This window comes from Oryza brachyantha, chromosome 10, assembly GCF_000231095.2.
Source record: "Oryza brachyantha chromosome 10, ObraRS2, whole genome shotgun sequence".
In the NCBI taxonomy this organism is placed as follows: domain Eukaryota; kingdom Viridiplantae; phylum Streptophyta; class Magnoliopsida; order Poales; family Poaceae; genus Oryza; species Oryza brachyantha.
The window spans coordinates 2,855,795-2,880,092 of record NC_023172.2 but is presented as its reverse complement, the minus strand read 5'-3'; the positions used below and the strand labels follow the sequence as shown (position 1 = coordinate 2,880,092).

The 24,298-nt window shown below is 39.1% G+C and overlaps 2 protein-coding genes and 2 pseudogenes across 2 annotated transcripts; 3 read left to right on the top strand and 1 right to left on the bottom strand.

Annotated features, from left to right (window-relative positions):
• Window positions 1-30: 30 nt before the first annotated feature.
• On the top strand, window positions 31-4,717 carry LOC102707431 (HVA22-like protein i). The gene is made up of 7 exons (XM_006661608.2): window positions 31-182; window positions 295-339; window positions 1,042-1,140; window positions 1,227-1,283; window positions 1,367-1,430; window positions 1,511-1,729; window positions 3,900-4,717. Exons 2-7 carry the CDS (start codon window positions 308-310, stop codon window positions 4,449-4,451), a joined length of 1,023 nt encoding a protein of 340 aa, XP_006661671.1. The 5' UTR covers window positions 31-182; window positions 295-307; the 3' UTR covers window positions 4,452-4,717.
• A 3,624-nt stretch (window positions 4,718-8,341) lies between these two features.
• LOC102722335 lies at window positions 8,342-10,941 on the top strand (annotated as a pseudogene).
• Window positions 10,942-14,706: 3,765 nt separating this feature from the next.
• On the bottom strand, window positions 14,707-15,253 carry LOC102722053 (annotated as a pseudogene).
• A 2,807-nt stretch (window positions 15,254-18,060) lies between these two features.
• Window positions 18,061-19,891, top strand: LOC102721773 (bisdemethoxycurcumin synthase-like). Its single transcript, XM_006662160.1, has 2 exons — window positions 18,061-18,259; window positions 18,897-19,891. Exons 1-2 carry the CDS (start codon window positions 18,061-18,063, stop codon window positions 19,889-19,891), a joined length of 1,194 nt encoding a protein of 397 aa, XP_006662223.1.
• The last annotated feature ends 4,407 nt before the right edge of the window (window positions 19,892-24,298 follow it).

The following is a 24,298-nucleotide window of genomic DNA, read 5'->3' as shown; positions in this document are numbered from 1 at the left end:
AATGCAGTGTGTTGTTGCGTTGCCCGTTGGGTTTGGTGTTGTTTGAAGAGCTCTGTCTGTCAACCCCTTCACTCTTCAGTCTTCACAGTCGCCAGCCACTCCACTCAGATCGGAGAAAGAAAGGGAGAGAAGATCTTTCACTCTTCAGCTCCTCGCATTTCTTCCGGATCTAAATCGCCAAGGTTCTTGCACCATCCCCATCCGTTCATCTCCTCGCTCTTCTCCTTTTCTCGTCACTACACGTTTCTTGGATTCGGATTAGCAGCACCTCACTGGATCTGTTCTTGTGTAGAGGCGTCGGAGCAAGATGATGGGCGATTTCCTCTCCAGGGTCCTACTGTGAGTCCTCCCCCACCCCGGAATCTCCCGATGTTTCTTCACCATTTTGTTGGGGGGCTTGACCGTGGGGATGGATTCAAGAATCGATTTTTTTACCGTGTGTCGATTTATCTGGAGTCTTCCTCCTTTGAATCGTATCAATGTGACTGAGAACATTGGGAAAATCTGCATATCTGTTCGTTCTTTCGAGGAGCATAGGAGGCAGATTTACAGCACGGCAAAAGTCATTGTTGTTTTGAGTGTTCAAGGTCAATGGTTTTCCTGCTGAAGATTAGTGAGAAAATAAAATATTTATAGTGGTTTTCTTTCTCTGTCATATTGAAATAATCTCTTTGAACTGATTTATTGAAGGAATCTATAGTTTTCCCATGTTTTTAAGTTTGTGTGATTTGCGCTGGCCATTACTCCTGTCTTGATTATCTCTTTGCCAAAAAAAAAAGGGTCAATGGGCATTCAGTTCAGTTGTTCAAACACGGCCTTAGAATCCGTGCCTGTCTTTGGTTTATGCACCCAAATAAAAGGTGCTCTCTTTAATAGCACGGAGGAAAATATATTCAATACATGTTCACAACGGTCAGCTACACCTGTTTACGAAATGATGTGTTGAATGGAGTAACATGAGGACATTAGTTTCTTTGGTTGGAACTGCATAGTGTAGAAAATAATGATGGCTCTGGTTGTGATGGACTGATTATGACGCAGGTTGGCCTTTGGCTATGCCTATCCTGCTTACGAATGCTATAAAACCGTTGAGCTGAACAAGCCAGAGATTGAGAAGCTTATTTTCTGGTGTCAATATTGGTAAGGGGCTATTTTCAATCTTGTGTATTCAAGGTTGGTTTTCATATGAACTCTGTAAGTGCCACTTATTTGTTGCTTGTGTCCAGGATTTTAGTTGCGCTGTTGACGGTTTTGGAGCGATTTGGTGATTTTACAATATCATGGTTAGTTGTTCTGAGATTCGTAAGGGACTAACGGCTGATTTCTAACTGTTTTTAATGCTTGCTTGATTGTGATTTCATTGAAGGCTGCCACTGTACTCAGAAGCAAAGCTAATGTTCTTTATATACTTATGGTGCCCAAGGACAAAGGTACTTGACTTTAATAATGATGTTTTTCCTGTACTAAATATATGTTTGTGTACAAGGCTGATGCGTGTTCTTTATGGTAGGGAACCACATATGTCTATGAGACCTTCTTTAAGCCATACATTTCACAGTACGAGAATGATATCGATTGCAGTATTCTTGATTTTAGAGCAAGAGCTAGTGATATGCTTGTGGTATACTGGCAGAAGGTTGCAATTGTCGGCCAGACTACATTCTTTAACATTTTGAAGTATGCTTCTGCACAATCACCAGCTCATTCATCAAGGCCACGCCCATCACAGGTTTGTAAGCAGAATGTTATATATTATCTTTCTTTGAATGAGAACTAAACAACATTCATCAATTAATTCCCCCCTTTAAATACTCCTACATTTGATTCACAATTCATATTTAGGCATGCCATTCCTTTTACCTGGTCATATCTCAGTTTTAGGTCTTCCGCTATCTTTTAATCCCACTGTTCTCATAGTTTCGTAAGTAAGCCTCATGCCATAGTACTCCAAAATTTCTGTGCAACCACTCCAACTTTGTGTTTAAGTACTATCAGAAGTAGAAGTGCACATCGTTGTCGTGGCTGTAGTACTCCAAAATAGAATGAGCCAAAGATGTCCTAAACTCTGAATAGAGAATGTCAGCGAACACAATATTTACCAGCTCCTTCAACTTTGTTTGGGAAAAAACATCAAATTAACAAAAGTCAAACCAATTACATTAGAAGCCAATGTGATGCCTGGAGGACAAATCTGCTCCATCAATGTTACTGGATACCTTAGACATCTTGATTGTGGGGGAGCTTAACTTTAAAAGTAGGCAATCGTCATACATGAGGCTTGTCTTTTGGGTTGTGTCAGTCTAGCATTGTTAATAGCATGATGACAAGACAAAAAATGCGACATTTGGTAACTGAATTCATCCATAACCTACATCTCTTGGACATTGACTATGGGTGCTCTTCCCTGATTTAAACCTAGCATACCAGCCACCTTGGGTCCTGTTGGCCAAACCACTGCTTTTACCCCTGCGCTGGTGCTATGCTATTGTTATCGTAGAACAAAATGTGACCTTATGCCCTATTGTAATAGTAATACAATGATGCATATTACAACAAGACATGTCCAGATTTGGTTGACTGTTGCAGTACTAGTTATTATGTTAATAATGTAGGATTAACAAACTACTAATGTAGCTGTTGGCTCCTCTGACAGGTATATGTCATATTGAAACCATATGTTGATCGTACCACTCTAATAACCTGCAAATTCAATGACCATCAAAATAGCAGTTCTAATTGCCATATTTGTTTGACATATCAAGGTATTTTTTGGTTTAATCTGTTGGTTGCAGATGAGCAAACTTCCAACAAATACTTGCACAAATTCTACCAGATTGGTTCCTACGTACCAAGCAGCTTGTGCTGTTTTTAAGTAAAATAGATCGTGTCAACTTTTTTTTTAACTTCCTAATCTGTAGGATGGTTGGTTTTTTTCCTTCATAAAATAATCTGCTCAACGCAAGGTTTTGGTGAGTTAGTGTTGGTCACAAATCACCTGTAAGGCTGTAATATTCCTGCCATTTTGTATTATAAGGTATATTTGGGATGAACATAAGGATGGAGGGTGTGAAATAGAGAGAGAGATGGGCAAAATTTACCATGGTACCCATATCGAAAGACATTGGAAATAGGAGAGAGTGGTTAGTAAGATGTGTTTTAAGAGATACTATGCAAATAAATAAGGAAAATAAACAATAAATTGAGATGCATGCATTATATTTTGAGATAAGATGGAGAAAATTATATGCCTTATGATAAAAAATGGAGGGTGTATATTTTTTTCCTATTTATTGCACTTACGTAAGTTTGAGGCAAATAGGATTGACTTGAGTAAACAAAAATGTCATTGAGATCATTCAGTGAAAATAATAAGCAAGTAAAAGGACTATGCAAACTAGGAATTAACTGACGTTTTGATAATGTACTGAATTGCAGGTTCTCTTTTGGCAATACTTTTCTCTTTTATATCTTGTCAAATAACAAACTGCAGAGACTTCCCCAGTTTTCCTGTACTCTTGTGGCCTTCTGCCCTATGCTCTTATCCTTGCTCAGGAATTACCTGACAAGTAATGCTAGATTACATGCCCAGAGATTTACCCCATATTGATTTGTACTTTATGGATTTTAGAAAATCAAGGAGAAAATATAATAATTTGTTATGATATTGTTAATGTCCTGTTTCAGTTCAAGACAAGTTATAGAAAAAAATTGGTTCTCTTATCTGATATGAAAATCTTCTTAGGTCATGGTAATGTATGCGATAGTGGCATTAGTAAAGCTTAACACATTCTCTAACAGTATCCACTGTTATTTCTCATTTAGGTTTTGTTTGTTAATTACTCAATTGCTGTTAACACTTCTTTCTGTCTTCACTAAAGTCTTCTTTTGATATGTTATAGCCACAATCATATCCACAAAAACAACAGCAATCACAGCCACAAGAGCAACATAAGCAATCGCTGCCCCAGCAGCAACAGCAGCAGATGCCCCATAAACAACCAACAACACTTCGCAGAGCAGCATCTGCTGCTGCTCGAACAGCGGTAACTCTGCAGCAGTCGGAGGAGACAAAGATTGCTCCCTCTAACCCCAAGGCCAGGCGTCTACTACCAACAAAGTCTGCTCCAACGGCTTCCACAAGGTCCATAGTTGCAGCAAAGAAACCAGTTGATGACCTGAAGAACAGCGGAACGGAGCTTGCAGCTGAGCAAGCCCCATCTCCAGCTAGTAAGGCCGACATGCCGAGCCCTGAGCCTAGCGCGCCGCCACTCCCAAAGGCTGAAGATGATGACATGTCTATTGATGAGGTTGACATTCCAATAGAAGACATGGAAGATCCTGTTGCCACTCCAGAGGAGACACCAATGGAGGAGGCAATTCGAGTGACCCGTGGGAGGCTAAGACAGCGTGTTGCTGCTGTTTCCACTGCAGATGGCCGTGCAGCAAGTTAAACTGCATGTCATTCATCATCTGTCTCTGCATTATGTTCTTCAGAGCCTTAGTCTGATCTGCTGTTTGATTGCAGCAGATGTCTTGATTGATTTGCTTCGGAACTGCTTCCTAAGTAGTTTTTCGCCCACCTGTTTCGCTAATTCGCTGATATGCCTAGAGACCTAGAAGCTGTAAATATTGCAGAACATCTGTATATATATGTTGGTGACTATGGGCAAGCCAATCCTTGTTTGTTGAGCAATTGAACTTCAAGTCACCTTATTTTCTTCCTGGTTTGAGCATATTGCTGTATTATGCCTGCTACTTGGAGAAAGTGCATTTCCATTCAAGCATAGCCCTTCCATGTGTTTGGAGTATTGTGTGAATGCTGTTGTCTAAGTTCGTTCCTGATTTTTGTTCCTCTCTAGTTAATGTTAGTGTTTGAAGTATCATGTGATGTGGATGAAATTGTATTTATATTTTTTTTGACTGAAAATTAGTTTCCACACTTGGGGATTTCTAACGTGACCGACTATAGAAACAGATCTTCACAATCAGTTCTACATGATTATCTACGAAAATAGATTTTTCGGACCGACTGCCCACATAAATTTTCGCAAATGTAATATTTCTACGGTCTATTGGTTATGGGCAATACAACCAACCGCCTGAACAGATGCATTTTAACCAAATACAAAAAGAAAATGCTTTTAGTAGTGATTTTTTCCTTTTTTCTAGGAAAAAGCTAAACACTATATTTTCAAATAGAAAATAATTTGCGAATAAAACTTTTGTATACATATTCAATCTAAAAGTCAATGTTGAAAAATATATTACGATGAAAAAAAACTCTTAAAATCAACTCTAAATTTAAGATTTGGCTTATCAGCATAAGTAAAAACTAAAATATGGAGGTGGAAGATACATTAGCCAGGTGTAGGTGAGTCGATCAATTAAATTGGTAACTTGCTTAATTTGTTTAAAATGGGTTGACGGACCAACCCAGTTACGCCGATTGCGTGCGCCGCACTACCTCAGGAGGGGATGTGTACATAATTTAATTCTAAGGGCATGATTATCATGTGTCGATATCCCTAATCTGCATTTAATCTCCGAAGATCCAAAACACCACCAGGCACCAGACTTAACATGACGCAGCGACGAGTTGATCAGCAATATTTATCGGGTTCTTAATTCTCTTAATCTATTATGAGAATGGAGGCGTAATGGTGCAGAAAATTAAGCTAATTATTTAACTATCTCAGTGATAATGCCGGACTATATTAAACAGATCTCGACGATCACAAGCTAAATATGAAAAATAGCTATCTCTACGAGATTATATAGATCAATCTCGAGTTATACATTAAGACAATCTGTAGAGGACTTGATCCAGATTTATTGGGTCGCTGAGATTCTCCTGTCACCCATCTGAAAGTGAAGATTAAGTTCAATAATGCAGGTGTACGGTGATGGTGCAGATAAATTAATCGAACTATCCTCACGGTTAAAGCTTGGACTGCATTAACAGCTCGAATACCACAACTCACAAGCTGCTTATAACAATACGAATTAATGGTGAAATATCCCGGTATGAAATTCTAAACTAGTGTGCTGCAGAAATAGATGTTACTGTTTATTTATATAAGACCAGTCCTTAAGATACTAGTCAGAGTTTCTATACCCTCCACGTCATAAACAAACTAGTACTAGACACTATTCTTACAATACAAACGCTACTAATTCACATGTAAATTTAATGTTACTCATCGAAACCATGTCTTATGCGAGACATGCTTACCTTCTCTTTCTTCGTTAACTTACTTGCCACGTCATATTTTATTCTATGTGGTATCTCATTTAATGTTTTGAAAACCAAGCGATTGCACTATGAATGCTCTAAGAGGAAACTAAGTGATTGCACTATGAATGCTCTAAGAGCAATTCAATAGTATAGCCAATTGCAGGCTATATATTGCCTATAGCCAACTTAATAGCCAATTCATACAATAATCATATACTACACAATTAATATCTGGCCCACCTGCCATATACACGTGTCTTAGAGTCTGTGCTGCTCTTCTCCCTCTATTCTCTTATCACCTTAAAATATGCTTATGGCTTATAGTCTGCTATGCTATTGTACATGCTCTAAAGTTGACTACGGTGCTCTACGTGTAGTACTCTGCTACCAGCGGTGCTGGATCCAATAACTTTTGTGAGTCTCGGCAAACTTAATAATAACCCTAGACTGTATGTATTTTACATGTATTTTTATGTGCCTAAGATATTTATACTTTCTTCACTTATTTGTGTTTGATGGTGACGATGGGGTGGGGGTGGTTGCACATATTGAGAACCAACTCCGTGCTACTCTCTATATCTCAAAAATAAATGATACTTTTAAAAGATATGCTAACATAACTACCTAATAGGTGTAATAATTGTGCATATCATTATTACTCTGGCTTCTTTCATTTTAAGTTTTTAAATAGTTACTTGTTCTTTTGATAAATTCTTGGCCAAAGTGGCCGTACTTGTATTAGATCTGAGGGAGTGCCTAACTAATGAATGCAACATCATATGGGTGGATCCAGAATTATTTTTTAGTCTGAGCAAGCCTAATATATTAACGAATATTTAGCACATATAAATTCATAGAAAATGACACGAGTAAACTTCACAATCCTCAACAATTAATTCGTCTTGCTATTGTGTTACACATGACAATTAATTAAGTCATACGTTGTCTAAAATATTAATTAAGTAATGCACACTATGGCTACGTTCGGACATAAACATAATAATTAGGCACTAATATGCTGCATGCATTCGATGAAGCTAGGGCACAGACCCAGGTTCACCGGCCGGCCTTAGCTACTATATACGGATCCGTATAAGAATCTTAACCGTTGTTTTAAGTTTTACTATAATAAAAAAGATATTTTGCTATTATTTGTTGATGGGGTAGTATAATATATTGATCAATCCATTGAATTAGAAAAATTAACGGTCTAAATTTGTTTGTACTACAAGCGGAGAGTATGGTAGTACCCTAATATTTACATGTTCTAGCATCATGACTATCGTGCAATGGAAAATCAGATACTCTTGAACTGGCAGAGATATTTTCCAGTAATAAAAACAATAACGAATGACGTATGAATGCTGTACAGATGCAGTGGAAAGATCGTGATACGGCAATATCGGACAGTTCTTCTAGTCCAGCTTTTAATTCAAGCATTCGTGACAGCCTGATGACTAGTTTGCACGACGAGGAAATTGGAAAACAAGGTGCAAGTCCAGACCGCAGTAGCTTCTTTGTTCTCTATCTCCTTTCTGCATCAAATGCAGACCCTCACGATCCAAAATAAAAATTAAGAATCATTTCACTGATTTCCTTTAATTATAAATTTAGAGTTGGGGAAGGCCTGTCCATGAAAGTTAATTTATAAAAACTCATGTAGCTAGCTCTTAGTGCATCTGCTTTATTTTATTTTTAAAAAAACTTGATATCTTAGAATCATGCTATCGGTTAACTAGTACTCCCTCCTCCGTTTCATAATGTAAGATGTTTGACTTTTTTGGTTGCAATATTTGATCATTTGTCTTATTCAAAAAATTATGGAAATATCATTTCTTTTGCTTGTGACTTGTGACTTGTTTTATTATAAAAGAACTTTAAACATGACTTGTCATTTTTTATATTTGTACTAAATTTTTGAATAAGACAAATGATTAAATATTGTTATAAAAAAGTCAAACATTTTACGTTATGAAACAGACATAGTATATATAAAGCCACACCACCAGCAGCTGGAGTTTCCATTCACGAACACATCGCTGCAGCCATCACTCTCTCAAGGAAGCTAATTCCATAAACACACGGATTCTCCCATTTTGATCAGCCATGCCTGGAGCAGCTACTGCCGCCGCTGCTGTTGACAGCCGCCGCGGTGCTCGCCATCGGCACGGCAAACCCGGCAAAAGTGGTGGGTGCTTCAGGATGAGTTCACCGACAGCTACTACTTCGGCCTAACCAAGAGCGACCACCTCACTGAGCTCAAGGACAAGATGAAGAGGATATGTAAGCAGATTGCTCATTATTCAAATTATCATCAATTCATATTTATTATAAACTATTTTTAATCAACTTCAGGGAGAAATATATTATGGAAGCGCTTGCATTTATATGACTATCCTGACATCCTTCATTCTCTGACTGCGTTTGAAACTAAAGGTCACGAAAGCTAATTAGCCGCATGGAAAACGATAAACGTAATTAGCACATGATTAATTAAGTATTACTTATTAAAATTTGAAAAATGGAGTTATTTGATCTTTTAAAACAATTTCTATACAGAAAAGTTTTACACGAAATACATCATTTAATAGTTTAAAAATATGCTAACGGAAAACGAGGAAAAGCTCAGCCTAACAGCCTGAAATGAATGCATCCTCTGACCATACATCTATTCATTCTCTAACTATAAATATTTAGGGACATATAGAAATCAAATGTGTGATTTCGCTAAGGAAAACGCTTACGTAATATCATATTTTTTTCTAGTTTTCCAATTATTTGGAAAAAAAGTTAATTATTAATGTCAATATTTGAAGACAGTTTAAATGTCTCATTTTATGTTTTACTTTTTATACAACCTCAGGATTACCAATTACTAATCATAATCATAAGAGATGCTTGTGTTCTTGCTTTTTGATTTCAGGTCACAAATCTAGCATAGAGAAACGTTACATTCACCTCGAGTTACATTCACCTCGATGATAAGCTCATCTGTGCCTACCGAGAGATCATCGAAAAACACATGCCATCCCTTGATGCTCATGTAGACATGGTCTCCACTGAGGTCCCTAAGCTTGCTGAGTCTGCAGCACAGAGGGCTATTGCAGAGTGGGGCCGTCCGGCCACTGACATCACCCACCTCATCTTTAGCATGTACTCTGGCTGCCACGCCCCTAGCACTGACCTCCAGCTAGCTTAGCTTCCCAGCCTCCGTCCTTAGCCTCCATGCAATGGCGGACCCAAGATTTTTAAGATGGAGGTACAAATTCGTTAAGAATCGTTATCCATAATAGCTAAATATTAATATTTTTAAATTAAATATATATTCATGTCATGCAAAAAGCTAAAAAATAAATAAGATACATTTACAATATTTTTAGAAAATGACAAATTTTACAATCATTGAAAAACTAGCGAGATTTACCAAATTTTTACTGTAAAATTTCAGTACCTTTAGATACCTCAAAATATAATACCTTAAAATATTAATGCTTTTAGTAAATATGATACCTCAAAATACATTCTTAAGAAAGGTAAAAAAGGACCTTTAGAAAATAGATAATATAGTTAATAAAAGATTAATGCTTCGTTCCAAACCAAATATAAATTAATTTTATGCTCAAAGCTACAAAATAAATAAACAAATTTAGAATATCCTTAGAAAATTGACCCTTTCTAAAATGAAGGTCAAAGGGTCTGGCTTCTACTTGAAAGTCGGATACAGAAGTTTTGAGTTAGGATTCCATCTTTTCCATCAGAAACATAAAAAAACTCTGAATGACTAACTCAAACCCGTAACTAAACATAGCTCCAAGACCCGGAAAATCACACTTCTAAGAACTAATTAAACACAAGACTGTAAAAAGATATTATACATGGTTTTTTCACTAGCTATTTTGACTCAACTTATGGTACATATGTCTAATATACATGTTATGAAGTGATTTGTTTCCAAAAAATTTGGGGTTACAGCTGTACCCCCATGTCCTATGGTGTGTCCGCCACTGCCTCCATGGATGCTCTGGCGGTGGTAGGGCCCTCCAGCTTGCTAAGGAGATCGCTGAGAATAACCGCGACGCACGGGTTCTCATAGCCTTGTCCGAGCTGACCTTGATATGCTTCTCAAGCCTCGACGAAAGCAAAATCGTCGGGCATGGACTATTTGGAGACGGTGCAGGTGCAATCATTGTTGGTGCTGGCCCCATAGACAATGGTGAGCACCCTTTAGTTGAGATGGTCTCTGCCTCACAGACTACGATACCAGGATCCGACCACATCCTTGGTATGCAAGCCATTAAGCCAAGAGCACTGGTGTAGATTTTCACCTCTCCATCCAGGTGCCGACACTTATCAAGGACAACATCCAACAATGCTGGCTCGATGCATTCCAGTCAGTTGGAAACATGGATCCTAACTAGAATGATTTGTTCTGGGCGGTGCACCCTAGCGGCCGCGCGATTCTTGACAACATAGAAAGTAAGCTCCACCGACAGCCATCAAAGGTTGCAGCGAGCCGCCATGTGCTGAGTGAGTACGGGAATATGAGTGGCGTGACCATCGCGTTTGTTCTTGATGAACATGAGTGGGGAGTAATGCTAGCCTTTGGACCAGGTATCACAATTGAGACAATGCTGCTGTGTAACCCACACTCACATAGGAGCTGTTTGGTTGGGCCGATTTTGGACCGTATCTGTTACCCACGCTAGCTGATTTCGTTACAACCGTTTGTTTTAGATGGGCTGTTATCGGATACCCTAGGATCAGATAAGGGCCCAATAGAAAATCTTTTCCGCTAGCTCCTCCCCGTGTGCCATCCGATACCAATACGGGAGGGGAGGGTCGAGTGCGACTGTGCGAGACCTAGCACCGCGCCGCCTTCTCCTAGATCGAGAGCGCAGTTGCCCCACCCCCGGCGCCGCTGCTCTTTGCCCCCACTGCCACCCCCGGCGTTGCTGCTCTTCGCACCCGCCCTAGGCGCCGCTGCTCATCGCGCGGTCTCCTGGGGCACCCCTCGTCGCAGCGGCCCATGGTGCCGCCACTTGTCGTGTGCCTCGCCTCGCCGGCGCTGCGCTGCACGACGACACCCGGCGCCGTAGCTGCTCCACGACAATCTCTAACGCACGACGTCAGTGGTTCGAGTGGGATGCGTTTGGGTTTTATTTTTCCTTCTAGCCCTTGTTTTCTTTTTTTTTGGGGTTTCGTCCGGCAGCACCTGTAGCTTGTTTGTTTACTGATCTGGTAGTTTCACTCATGTCAGATATTCAGAGAAACTAGACATGGCAATATGGAGTTCATTGCGACTGATTCTGAGAAATTTGACAAGGCAATTTGTAGCATGCAGTTCATTTTGTGCTACAGGATTGCAAAATTTTGTAACTTTTTTATGTACCTTTGATGTGCTTTAGGAGTTTGAGATATCAGTGGTTATGTATTTTTATTTTTTTACCAGTTCATATGTATGGTTATTAGCGTCACATGCTTGTAATTTTGTAAGCATACTTCTATCGGAAGCTTAATCATCCCAGAACGCATGTATGAATTAGCCTCTGGCCTCCCGTAACCTCCCAGCGTCATCCAAACGCAGTAATGAAAAGAAAACATGTTACATCGTTAAACCAAACAAATCACGTAAACTCATACAATGGTATCGCTTACCACCACAGCACATTCCATTAGCATTTACGTTACCTTCTGCCAACCAAACACCACCATAATGTTAGGAAAAATTAATTACCACTCTATACCATTACTAAAATACAAAGGTAATAATATGTTGTTCCATATAGTTCACTACGATATGGTAATTCATTAATGTGTGGGACTAGATCAATTGTTGATGTCTAAGTGTGATTGTGACCGTTGGGTGGAGTATTTGTACAGGTCCATGTTGTAAATAAACTCTTTTATCATTTTCATATGTCCTCCTGTTATAAAGATTGCTGATTTTGTAACAAAACATGGAATACCAATTAATTTGTATGCATGTAAAAGTAAATCACTATATATCTTATAACTTGCTTCACTTTGAGTTTTTTTTATCAATGGTTGTGGGTTTAAAAAAACAATCGATGATTATAACATTAATGTCGTACGTGAAAGATACAGTACTACAAGGAACCCACTTGGATGCTGGTTGGGAACCCATCACAGGTGCTGGTATTCCAACCGGCACCTAGTAGGAGGCACCAATGAGCCATGTCATAGGTACCAGTTGTCCCAAATAGGTTCCTATTTTTGGTTCGATCGATTGGTGAAGTTCATTTATATCCGACACCTATAACCCTTACAAGTGCCAACTGTGACTAAGGATCTGACACCTATATGCCCCTTTAGGTGTTGGTTCTAATGGTATAACAGACACCTACAATGGTACTAAGGGCATAACAGACCCCTTTATCACTTTTCATTGAAGGCCTGGGAGCAATTTTGCCATTGCAGGCAGTGATTCAACACTGGACATATCAAGGGAATCACTTATTTCACTTAGCAAAATATAATACCAACAAATAATTCCTTGTATCCCAAACTCTCATTCATATATAAGAGATATTTATTTCATATTATTGTTAGTGATTAATCATAAGTTAGAATTTAGTTGATGATTTTGGATCACACCGACATACTATCGATACGCAGATCTCATCCTTATTTAGCAATTATCCACTTATTACATGTAAATACACAACACACTTATTTAATATCATGACATTTATTAAACTTTTCAAATAAAATATCATGTACAACATCTATATAGCACTCATCCCCAACTTCAAAATAAAAAAAAATAAAAGTAATGGTCTATATTTTATATTAAAAACATATAGATATTAGTTATTGTTTTTTGTGCTATAATAGTTACATATTTGAAAAATGTAATTTAGTAAGACTACAATACACATCAAAAAAAAAATAGTGTACATATTATTCTCTTCACAATCGACATAATTATACCATTCTATTATCGTTCACCTTCAGACGATAATTTAGCAACACATATGTCCATGTATACATAAGAGCAACTATGACCAGGAAGTATTTTTTATATAAAATTAGTGAAAGAAAGAAAAGTGTTGTTACAGATTCTACGGATGATGTCAATGTGCTGTCACCTACGAGGCTACGAAAATGGTGTTGCACTTGCACCTGTCGCCTGCCATCGTACACTGCTACTACGGATGACGTCGGTGGTTGTCAGCCAAGAAAGTCCTACTGTGCTAGTTGTCTGCCAACATGTCTTATTGCTGTAGACAATGTGGACAGTATTAGTGTGATCTTCTAGCTTTCGACAATTCTGTGAAAGCATTTGTTTTGTACATAGAAACTCTTGTAATATAGGAATAGTATTTTAAATTTTATTCATCACAGATTAGTGATCATTACATGGAAAAAATAATTAAGTATAGAAGATTTAACAAGGAAAAAAAATCTGAATTAGTGGTCCTTCCAGGATATGGAGTTGGCTTTTCATATCAAAGGTTTATACTAAATGAAAATATCTACCTGCCATATGGGAGGAGGATTTGGTTAGTTAAACCATGTATAAATGTTTTAAGCCATGAGATGTGTTATGCGATGATGATGAGTAGACCGAGTTATGTGCCTATGCATCATCCTTCTCATGGACATGTTTGCAAGACATCCTAATTAATGTCCTCGTGTTCTTCAATCTTGATTAATTTTCTCGGTTTTTACGCACATGCTTTTCAAACTACTAAATGATGCATATTTTGTAAAAAAAATTTTATATAGAAGTTTAATCATCTCATATTTTAAAATAGATTTTTAACTTTGTAGCAGTTAATTTCATCGTTTATATCATCAAAAGTTATCACGAGTAAAAAAAATTCCATCTTCATCTTCACTCAGCAAACAGAACGCAGGCATGGACGCATGGTGTACCGACCTAGAGATGGTTGGCATGGCTTCCAAAGTTCATGAATTAGAATGTTGTTTTACATTGTCGAGAACCAATTATAGACATGGTTCAAATACTTGTAGTACTGTTGCCGTTTGTGAATGGAAAACAAACTATTTGTCTTATCATTCAAATTACCTTTATATATATCTAAATAAAATTTGAAGAATATCACTCTTGAAATTGAGTATTATATTCGATTAAATGCTATTCAAATTTATTGCATTAATGCATTACTTCCAATGCAATGAGGTTAACCCAAAGAGTGGATCAAGCTAAAATGAATCATCCGCACGAACTAGCTAGGGTTAGCAATTTCCCTGCAGGGCTAGGGGAGATATTTCTCCACGGGGGAGCGGGGGTGGGGCTCCAATGATAACCGGGGCAGGGACAGGGAATGCAATACACCCGCGGGAAAACTACAGGGCCTTAAAATCTATATTAGCCCTTCGTAAAAAGATATGAAATACGAAAAAACCCTAATGGGTCCAACATCCTAGAGGTGTATATACCGAGAAATACTATACAACAGTCTACCATAGACGACGTGATACGACTATAAGGCTGCGGCGAGTATGGTGGCAGCGGCAACAACGCTCACCATGCCAACCAAGGCAGACTTGGAGACGCTGTACAGGTGCGGGGTGACGCTGCCGACCACGCCGACGATGTTGGTCATGTAGATGATGCTGCCGCTGCAGTGGGGCACCATGACTCACGCGACGTGCTTGACCCCGGAGAGGATGCCTCATGCGTTGATCGCCATGACAGCGTCGAAGTTAGCCAGGTCAAGCGAGCTGAGTGGGCGCTGTGCCAGGGAGCCCACGACGCCGGCTTTATTGATGATGATGTCGTGGTGGCTGTGTCGTGCCACTGCGAGGTCGACGGCAGTGACCTGCGCCTCATCCATGACGTCACAGTGTGTGTACGATGCCTCCGACCTCCGATGCGACGGCATAGCCGAGGTCATCCTCCACGTTGGTGATGATGACCTTGGTGTCGCTCTTGACGAACTCCGCTGCCGTCGCCTTGCCGATGCCACTAGCCGCGCCGGTGACCACCACCACCTTCTCATCCAACCTACAAAACTGATGCTTCTGCATAGATCACAAGCTCACAACTCTCAAGAAACCAAAACACAAAGACAAAAAGAATCAAATCAAACACAAGCTCACGACGAAGGTGACGACGACGACGAGAATTCAACAACTTTTTGATGGTACTAACCAAGTATCAGATGTTACCATACTGGTATCACCTGTTACTGCTACGGTATCAGATTTGATACGAAGAGGTATCATGTTTGATACCTCGTCAGAATCACCCCGTTCCAGTATTAGATATGGTACTGATGAGGTATCATGTTTGATACTTCGTCGGAATCTTCTTGTTTCCAGTATCAGATTTGATACCGATGAGGTATCGTGTTTGATACCTCGTCGGTAGGGCTATCAAAACAGCTCGAAGCACGTGAGCAGCTCGAGCTCGGCTCGTTTCATGCTCGGCTCAAGCTCGGCTCGAGCTTCTAACGAGCCGAGCCCGAGCCTGATCTGAAGCTCACAAGCTTTCTCGAGCAGGGCTCGAGATTCTCACGAGCTTACCTATATATGGTTTTTATTTTTTATTTGATAAAATAGTAGATTAATAATAAATTATTATATATTTAAACTGTAAATTAATTTGTTTTAGTATTATATATTAATTTTAAGTCTTATTTATAATTTATTTAATATAGTTGACTTAAAATTATTATTTTTATTTATAAATATCGTTAAAATATCTATATCATATACTCAAACCGAGGTCGAGCTGAGCTCACGAGCCTAACTGAGCTCGAGCCGAGCCTGTCTAAGAGCTCGAAGGTTTGCTCGGCTCGAGCCTAAACAAGCCAGCTCGCTCGAGCTCGTCTCGTTGACAGCCCTACTCGTTGGAATCATCTCGTTTCCAGTATCAAATCTAATACCGATGAGGTATCGGGTTTGATACCTCATTGAAATCATCCCGTTCCAAAACAAGATCTCTTATTGTAGCAGCCCCTGTATATACTAGCTAGTAAACCCTAATTCTCAATCCTCAAATCCACAATCATCAATGTTGCTACTTGCTAGCAACTAATGTGCTGCCGCCACTGCTTAATAGGTCCGCCGGTCATCGCCCTCGTCATCGCCGCCCTAGACTCTACGGACTGCGCCATCTTGGTTGCCTCCCTAGACTCTGCACGCCTCTTCCATTGCTGCTGTTCCCCGGGACTGTGCCCATCGCCACACCGGCTGGCGCCGACCTTGACTCCAAGAACCGTGCCGATCGCCGTGCTAGCTGGCCACCGCCATGCTCAACTCTAGCACCGCCCTCGACTCGTTTGTCGTTGCCTCCATGGAGTACTCGACTCGGCCACCGCTACCTCTATGTCGTCCTCAGCTCAGCAACGCCGTCTCCTCGCACGTCGCCTCATTGTGTGGTCGTGCCTTGATGTCTACTTGCAAGGCCCTGGTCGAGGTCAGGGGCGGGGCATGTCTTGGCCCCGGTTTTGGCTTTAGGGCTGAGGCCCCAGGCCCTGACCCGCCCCATTGCCCAACCTTAGTAGGAGCATAGTAAAAACCACTGCCTATTGATGGAAAGTGGTATTCAATGCTAGAATAAAAGCTGGTCCGTACTAACGCTGTAACACAAAGTATTAATGTGCAATGTCAGAATAACCAATATGATACCTTGAGTAAGACAGCATCTGCTGTGGTGGAATGATCTCTCAACATCTGTGACTAAAAAAATGTTACGAAAAGTACTAACGGATATCCCAAGGCAAACTAGACGCATCATCCCACTACCAATTAGGAGGGAAGTTTGCATCATTCAGTTAGTTGTCAGTGAATGATCATCATGTGTTGATGTCGTATTATTCATGTAATCTGTGAAGATCTCCAAAATCTTTGGACTTAACACGTCGTGGGTATGAGTTGAAGCATATTAATTATATACGGTGCACCTGATTTAATTATAGAGGCCGTTCATTCGTTCAGGAGATGCAGGGGTGATTGCGCAGAAAATTCTAATCATAATTTCTTGACTTCATTAACAGCTCAATGTGCACTTGCTAAATATACCGGCCATATATGCGCTCTCAAGTCTGGTTGTGAATATGCTCTAGCACGACCTGATCTAGATTTGTTGGGTCCTTGATTCTCATGCCACTTATATTTGATAGTGGCAGAAGGCAAAGTTCGATCAGAATTATGGACAGCTCCACGATCACAAGGAGCATATGAAAATAGGAAATGATTGTGAAATATTCAGGTATCCAATTAATTATAATTAATTAAATTAATGTGTTCAATATTTGATTTTATTAATTAAGCATCACAAGACTTAACATATGTCATGGGCCCGGCCGCTCATTCCATTATGAGATGCAGGATGAGTTTGGACTGCACCACATCGACAGCACCACCATCACAAACATGCATATGAAAGTAGAGATTAATGGTGAGACATTCGCGTACCAAATTCTGTACAACTGTGCTATATAATTAGATGCTATTTAATTACATACCCTAGTGTAAAACAATCTGTAAACCGGATACTCTTGAACTGGTCGGGAAATTTGTTCAGATTTGAGCACTATCTTCTGCCTGTAAGTTACATTATATGCTGTCAATAGAAAATAGTCGTTTCTGTTCTGAATATAAAAAGAAGCATGTGATAATTATTTTTTGAGATCTCTCCTGTCATTTACTAATGCAGACATAGCTGGGGGCTACCTACGCTCAGGTGGTCGATCGATGGACAAGTATAAAGCCACACCACGAGCAGCTGGAGTTTCCATCCACAAGCACATCACTAGCTGCAGCCATCTCTCTCTCAAGGCAGCTAAGTCCATAACCACACTAGCTTCCCCCATTTTCATTCATCAGCCATGCCTGGAGCAGCTACCGCCGCCGCTGTTGTTGACAGCCGCCGGTGCACGCAGCGTGCAGAGGGCCCCGCCGCGGTGCTCGCCATCGGCACGGCGAACCCGGCAAAAGTGGTGCTTCAGGATGAGTTTGCCGACTACTACTTCGGCCTCACCAAGAGCGACCACCTTACGGAGCTCAAGGACAAGATGAAGAGGATATGTAAGCTCGTCGATCATTGCACTTATTATGATCATTATTGTTAACTGTTTTCCGTTAAATCCGACAAAACTGAGAAACAAACTATGGAAGGCACTTAATTGTGCATGAATCCTTGTTATATAGACCAGATATTTCCCTGTATTTCCCAGAAATCAGAAGAGTGTAATATTCTTTTTGATTCATCTGTGATACATTTATTTGACTTTTGCGATCTTCGGAATCAATGGAGGTACAAGTGAAATGGGTCTATGCCAAGTTCAAAGACGATCGGCATGCCACGTACTGTGGGACCTGCTCACCCTGCCATCACGCAGATCCATAGGCCTGAAGAGTTTGCGTTTTTAACAAACAATGAAAAAAGGGAACCAGGATGACAATTCTATGTATCCGAGTAAACTGATATTGCAGTACTTCTCACTTATCTATAATTGATAAAGGATTTCTTTTAAGGTGCTCTCGCTTAGGGTTGTAAGAATTAATTAATCAACGAGACCGTTCAATTTTATATTTGTTTAATTATTACTCTAAAAGTTTCAAGTCAGTTTAAACGTTTGATGATATGTTTTATTTCTGAATTGACATTACAACTGTAAAATACTAACAATAAGAGATGTGGGTGCTTCTTTTTATACTTCAGGTCAAAAATCTGGCATAGAGAAGCGTTACATCCACCTTGATGGTGAGCTAATCTGTGCCAACCCAGAGATCATCGACAAATATCAGCCCTCCCTAGAGGCTCGCATTAATATCGTTGCTACTGAGGTCCCAAAGCTTGCCGAGTCTGCCGCACGGAAGGCTATCACCGAGTGGGGTCGTCCAACTACTGATATCACCCACCTTATCTTTAGCACCTACTCTGGCTGTCGTGCCCCCAGTGCTGATCTCCAGCTAGCATCCCTCCTCGGCCTTCGTCCTTCTGTTTCCCGCACCATCCTCAGCCTTCATGGTTGCTCTGGTGGTGGCAGGGCACTCCAATTGGCGAAGGAGATTGCAGAAAATAACCATGGTGCACGTGTTCTCGTAGCCTTGTCTGAGTTGACTTTGGTATGTTTCTCAACCCCTGACGAAAGCAAAATTGTCGGCCATGGACTATTCGGGGATGGTGCTGGGGCACTTATTGTTGGTGCTTGCCCCTTAGCAAATGAGCGTCCTCTGGTCGAGATGGTATTTGCCGCACAGACTACGATACCTGGAACCGACCATGTACTTGGCATGCAGGCCAAGAGCAACGGTGTTGATTTTCATCTCTCCATCCAAGTGCCGAAACTGATAAAGGACAACATCCATCAAAACTTGCTCAACATATTTCAATCAGTTGGAAACAAGGATCCTAACTGGAATAACTTCTTTTGGGCGGTGCACCCTGGTGGTCGTGCTATTCTTGACAACATAGAGGGTGAGCTCCATTTGCAGCCTTGGAAGCTGGCGGCCAGCCGCCAAGTGTTGAGTGAGTATGGGAACATGAGTGGAGCAACAATTGCATTTGTTCTTGATGAACTACGTCACCGTTGGGAGAAGGAAGAAGAGCAGCAACAGCTTGAGTGGGGAGTGATGCTAGCTTTCGGACCTGGAATAACAATCGAGACAATGGTGCTGCGTAACCCACTATTCCATGGCAGGAATGAAAACTAATTAGCAATATCATGAATAAAAGTAGTCATCAACTGCTCTCATTTCTCACTATGGTATGTTAATTAATTAATGCATGACATACAATCATTTGTTAATGCTTAAGTGGGAATATTCATGTATGTGTTGTCACCTACTTTGTAAAGAAAGTTCTTATTACTTCCATGTACCCTCTTATTGTAAATCCTTTTGGATTTGGAACAAAATTGGAATTACCATGTGTAAGTATATAATAAACTATATTTGTCACACCCGCTCCATTGTCCACGGTACTAATGGCATCGAGGAGGGTATTCTGTACAAACATAATGAACTAATACCTATGGAACCACTACTCATGTACCAGTCATAGGATGATGATGCTGATACAAGTGGTAACATCTTGAATCAAATGCAAGATTAAATATATTACAAATATAATATACATTATGTTGTACCTTCGGGAACACAACAAAGCTAGGACACTAATTCCATGGACGTTATTTGGGTTTAGGGATGAAACTCTAACCTTGGTCCCGTAAGGAGGAAAAACAATAAGGGGAGGAGTGAGTACTTCGTACTATGCAAGCCATTGGAAATATGCATGTGCAATCTAAAAAGGAGGGATTGGGTTTAATTTGCAAACCATTAGTTTTTGAACCATTTTTGCAAAACACTAAGTGATATTTTTAAATAATCTCCACATCAGAAATAGGTATCTCGTCTTGATCCGTCAACAAGTTGCTTTTGAACAACTCAAGTAGATAAATCATATTTTAGTTAATTATTAACTATATTTCCTTCATTAATTTCTTCTCACTTTCTAATACACAGACAAACCTTTTTCCTTATAAGTAAATAGTTAACCAACTCTCATGGTTAACCAACCATTTTGGCTCTGGGTTCGACCATATTAGTATTTTGACGCAAACCCCTCCTTCTTGGCCCACAACCGGCTAGCACGGCCCACTTGGTGTCAAACGACACCCTGTGTCACATAGACCCGTTCTTAACCATGAAGGCTGACCATCCAGCACACAAAAAGACTCAGGTAATGACCCCATCCCAGGAACCAATTTTTATAAAATGATTTTTGAAGCAAAACTGTGCTAAGGGAAACACATGACATCCTCTCATAACAGCGGGCGCAATTATTCAAACAGTTCAACTAAACTCTATAGAGGTTGCATGCTTTACTCACGTCATGAACATTTCGCTTTATCCAACACATCGGCGCTAGTACAGGCTTGACAAAGGGGTTTAACAACCAGGCCAGTCATAGGCCTTTCTTTACTCTGACCACACCATATAGCGCTAACATCATCTCACAGTCTCGGCCAGACTCGCATCTCAAGAGAATGCCTTTGTCTTCCTATCTTAGTATGTTTCAACTGCCAACCTTATAAACACCCATGTCTCGGCTACTTACTCTACCAGCAGCATCCTACTCTACCTATGTGCTCATACTGTATTATGTTCGGATGAACCTCTGAAAAGAAATGGTTCTTGTGCCCAACTACAAAACCAAACCACACAGGGTGGAATTGCACCGCATGTTTTTGCCATAAAAACCATTTTGTTTATCAAAATCGTTCTCCCTGAGTCGCTAATAGCTAGGTCCATCGGTCATGTGCGCGTAGGCCAATGGCCGATCAAATTAACGTATACACTAAACATGCAACTCTGCAATAAAAGCATTTATAAAATATGAGCAATATGATCAAATGATAGCTTGTCTTAGTATTCGGTTGATGAGAGAATATGTTGAGGATTACGGCCTCTTGTTGATAATACGTTCTCCCAAAAATACACAGCCATGGCAAAGTCCAAAATAGAAACAAATACAACAAGACCTAAAATAAATACAATTATAGTTAACTAATAATACCATTGGATAGAAACTATTTTAGGAAAGAATTTGGAAGTTGAACGAAGGCAAACGAACTTACGATTATGGAGATGTTAATTTTGGAAGATTTGTGTAATTTCCAGACGAGGGAAAAAAGAATTATTTAAAACGGGTAATATTTCGGAGGAGTGTAAAACAGACTTTGAAAAACGAAAATGGAGGTCTGTTGGGCTAGGTAGATGGAAGGAGTTGTCTTGGACTTCCAAGGAGGGTGATGGGTTTGAAGATAATAACTGAAGGGGGACATTATAGACTTACTTGGGCTAACAAGTGTTTAGCCCAAGACTGCACACACAAATGTTATGGACTAGGTGTGCTATAGGTGGGAACCATACCGTTTTTTATTTTACTAACTATTTTTCGGTATTGGATTTTTATTCATTCATAAAATTTTTCATAAATTTTTCCTACATCATGTATTTTACTACAAATTTCCTTAATTTTTTAAATTTGGATTAAATTTACGGACGGTTACCGTAATATACCGAAGTTACCCCGACGAAGAGTACTTACCATGGTAACCATCGCAGTTTTCGCACTTTCGCGAACCTGGCGGACAGCAATTTGCATGCGTGCTGTGATCATGCGTAGAGCGGCACGACGGGCAGTGTAGAGGTGACAATGAGCCTAGGTTTTTTTATACTCTCTCTATTTTCTTATATGACACCGTTGACTTTTAAATATATGTTTGGTCGTTCGTCTTATTCAAAATTTATATCTAAATATATAAAATTATAAAGCATACTTAAAGTTCCTATAATAATAAATATATAAAATTTTTATCTAAAGATGTAAAATTATAAAGCATACTTGAAATTCCTATAATAATAAATATGTAAAATTTTTTATCTAAATATGTAAAATTATAAAGCATACTTAAAGTTTCTATAATAATAAATCATATTATAACAAAATAATTAATAATTATATATTTATTAAATAAGACGAAAGGTAAAATGTGGACCTAAAAGTCAACCGTGTCGTATAAAAAATTATGGAGGCAGTATAAATTTTTGAGTTAGGGTTCAAATTAGGTGGGCTAAATTTTTTTATACGTTTTAAGCTAAAAACATTTACGGATTTAGTAGAATTGAGAAAAAATAATCGCGACGGAGACGCGATAGAAATTAATCGCTTCTGTGCACCCGTCTCCCTCCATATATATTTTTTTTTCTTTTGTGTGCTTTTGCAGCCTAAGTGTTGACGGTGCCGGTGGAGGTGAACGTCGTAAAATAATGGAATAATCATCTGCGTTTGCTCCTCGTGGGGGTAGAAAGTAATTTGAGGGGGGAAACAACCAACTGGTTGTGAAAAATATGATGGTGAAAAATTAATATTTTCCAGGATGATCGAAGTCCTGAATGATTTTTTGAACTGAAATTCTAATCACACATATATAGTTTGTAGAGTCAAAGATACATGAATGGATTCATGATATATCGTTTCTTTGAAACCACGGAAGTTTAGAATTTTTGGCATATAAACATAAATGCAAACAAAAAACTGAAATTTGAAAAATTGGAATTTTAATTGAAATAGATTTTTTGTCGAGTTAAAAAAAAAGCTCAAGTTTTTCTGATAAAATTGGATAAACCTGGCCTGTGCATCTAGCCAGCTGTTTGACCACTATTTTATAGTGAATCCAAATTGTTACCGTATTATGATATTTCTTCCCAAAGATTAACCTCTCCTGGGAGGATATGAGGAACTTTCTACCTCAACATTAAATAAACTCACAGGACGAAGTAGGAAAATAGGAACCTTTTTTCGTTTTCTTTATCATGCCAGCGCCCTGACAAGAGGATATTATATATAAATAGAGAGGATTAGAAGTTGGAGTTGCATACTGTCAATCAGATACATTTCTCCTCTCTCAGATGTCAAAAAGTATCTCCATACTCCTCCGTTACAGCACGTGTTCACTTAGAGATCACACATCACCTTTTTTATATGATCCTTCGTATTTAGATTGGAATAAATACCTTTTGTGCAAAACGTCCCTTGGGCAGTGTACATATGCACGGTCTTTCCATCCAGGATAACGTACGCGTGTCTGTGCTCCAACGATAAGAAATATGCGCTCCAATCATTTCAGTTTACTTGTTATATTTATCGATATATCTTATTAGCAAATAAAAATAATTTTTAACTATGACTTTTTCATGCGTGTCTTTATCAATTTTAAGATAAATACTTAGAATAAATAAATACTTAGAATAAATTACTATAAAACTATACATGTTTTTATATTTTAGGATAGAGTGTTCATGATATACTACTCCGTCCCAAACCAAATAGACAGATTTTTAAGTTTTGTTCGTCGAGCCTTTGACCATTTGTCTTATTTAAAGAATATAATTAAAAGTTAAAAAACTAGTCACGTGTAAAATATTATTTAAAGAGTGATTTTGAGTTTTATGTGTCGAGCGTTTGAATATCCATCTTATTTAAAAAATAATAACAGTAAATTTAAAAAAATAGTCATGTGTAAAATTATATTCATGTTTTATTATGTAATAAAA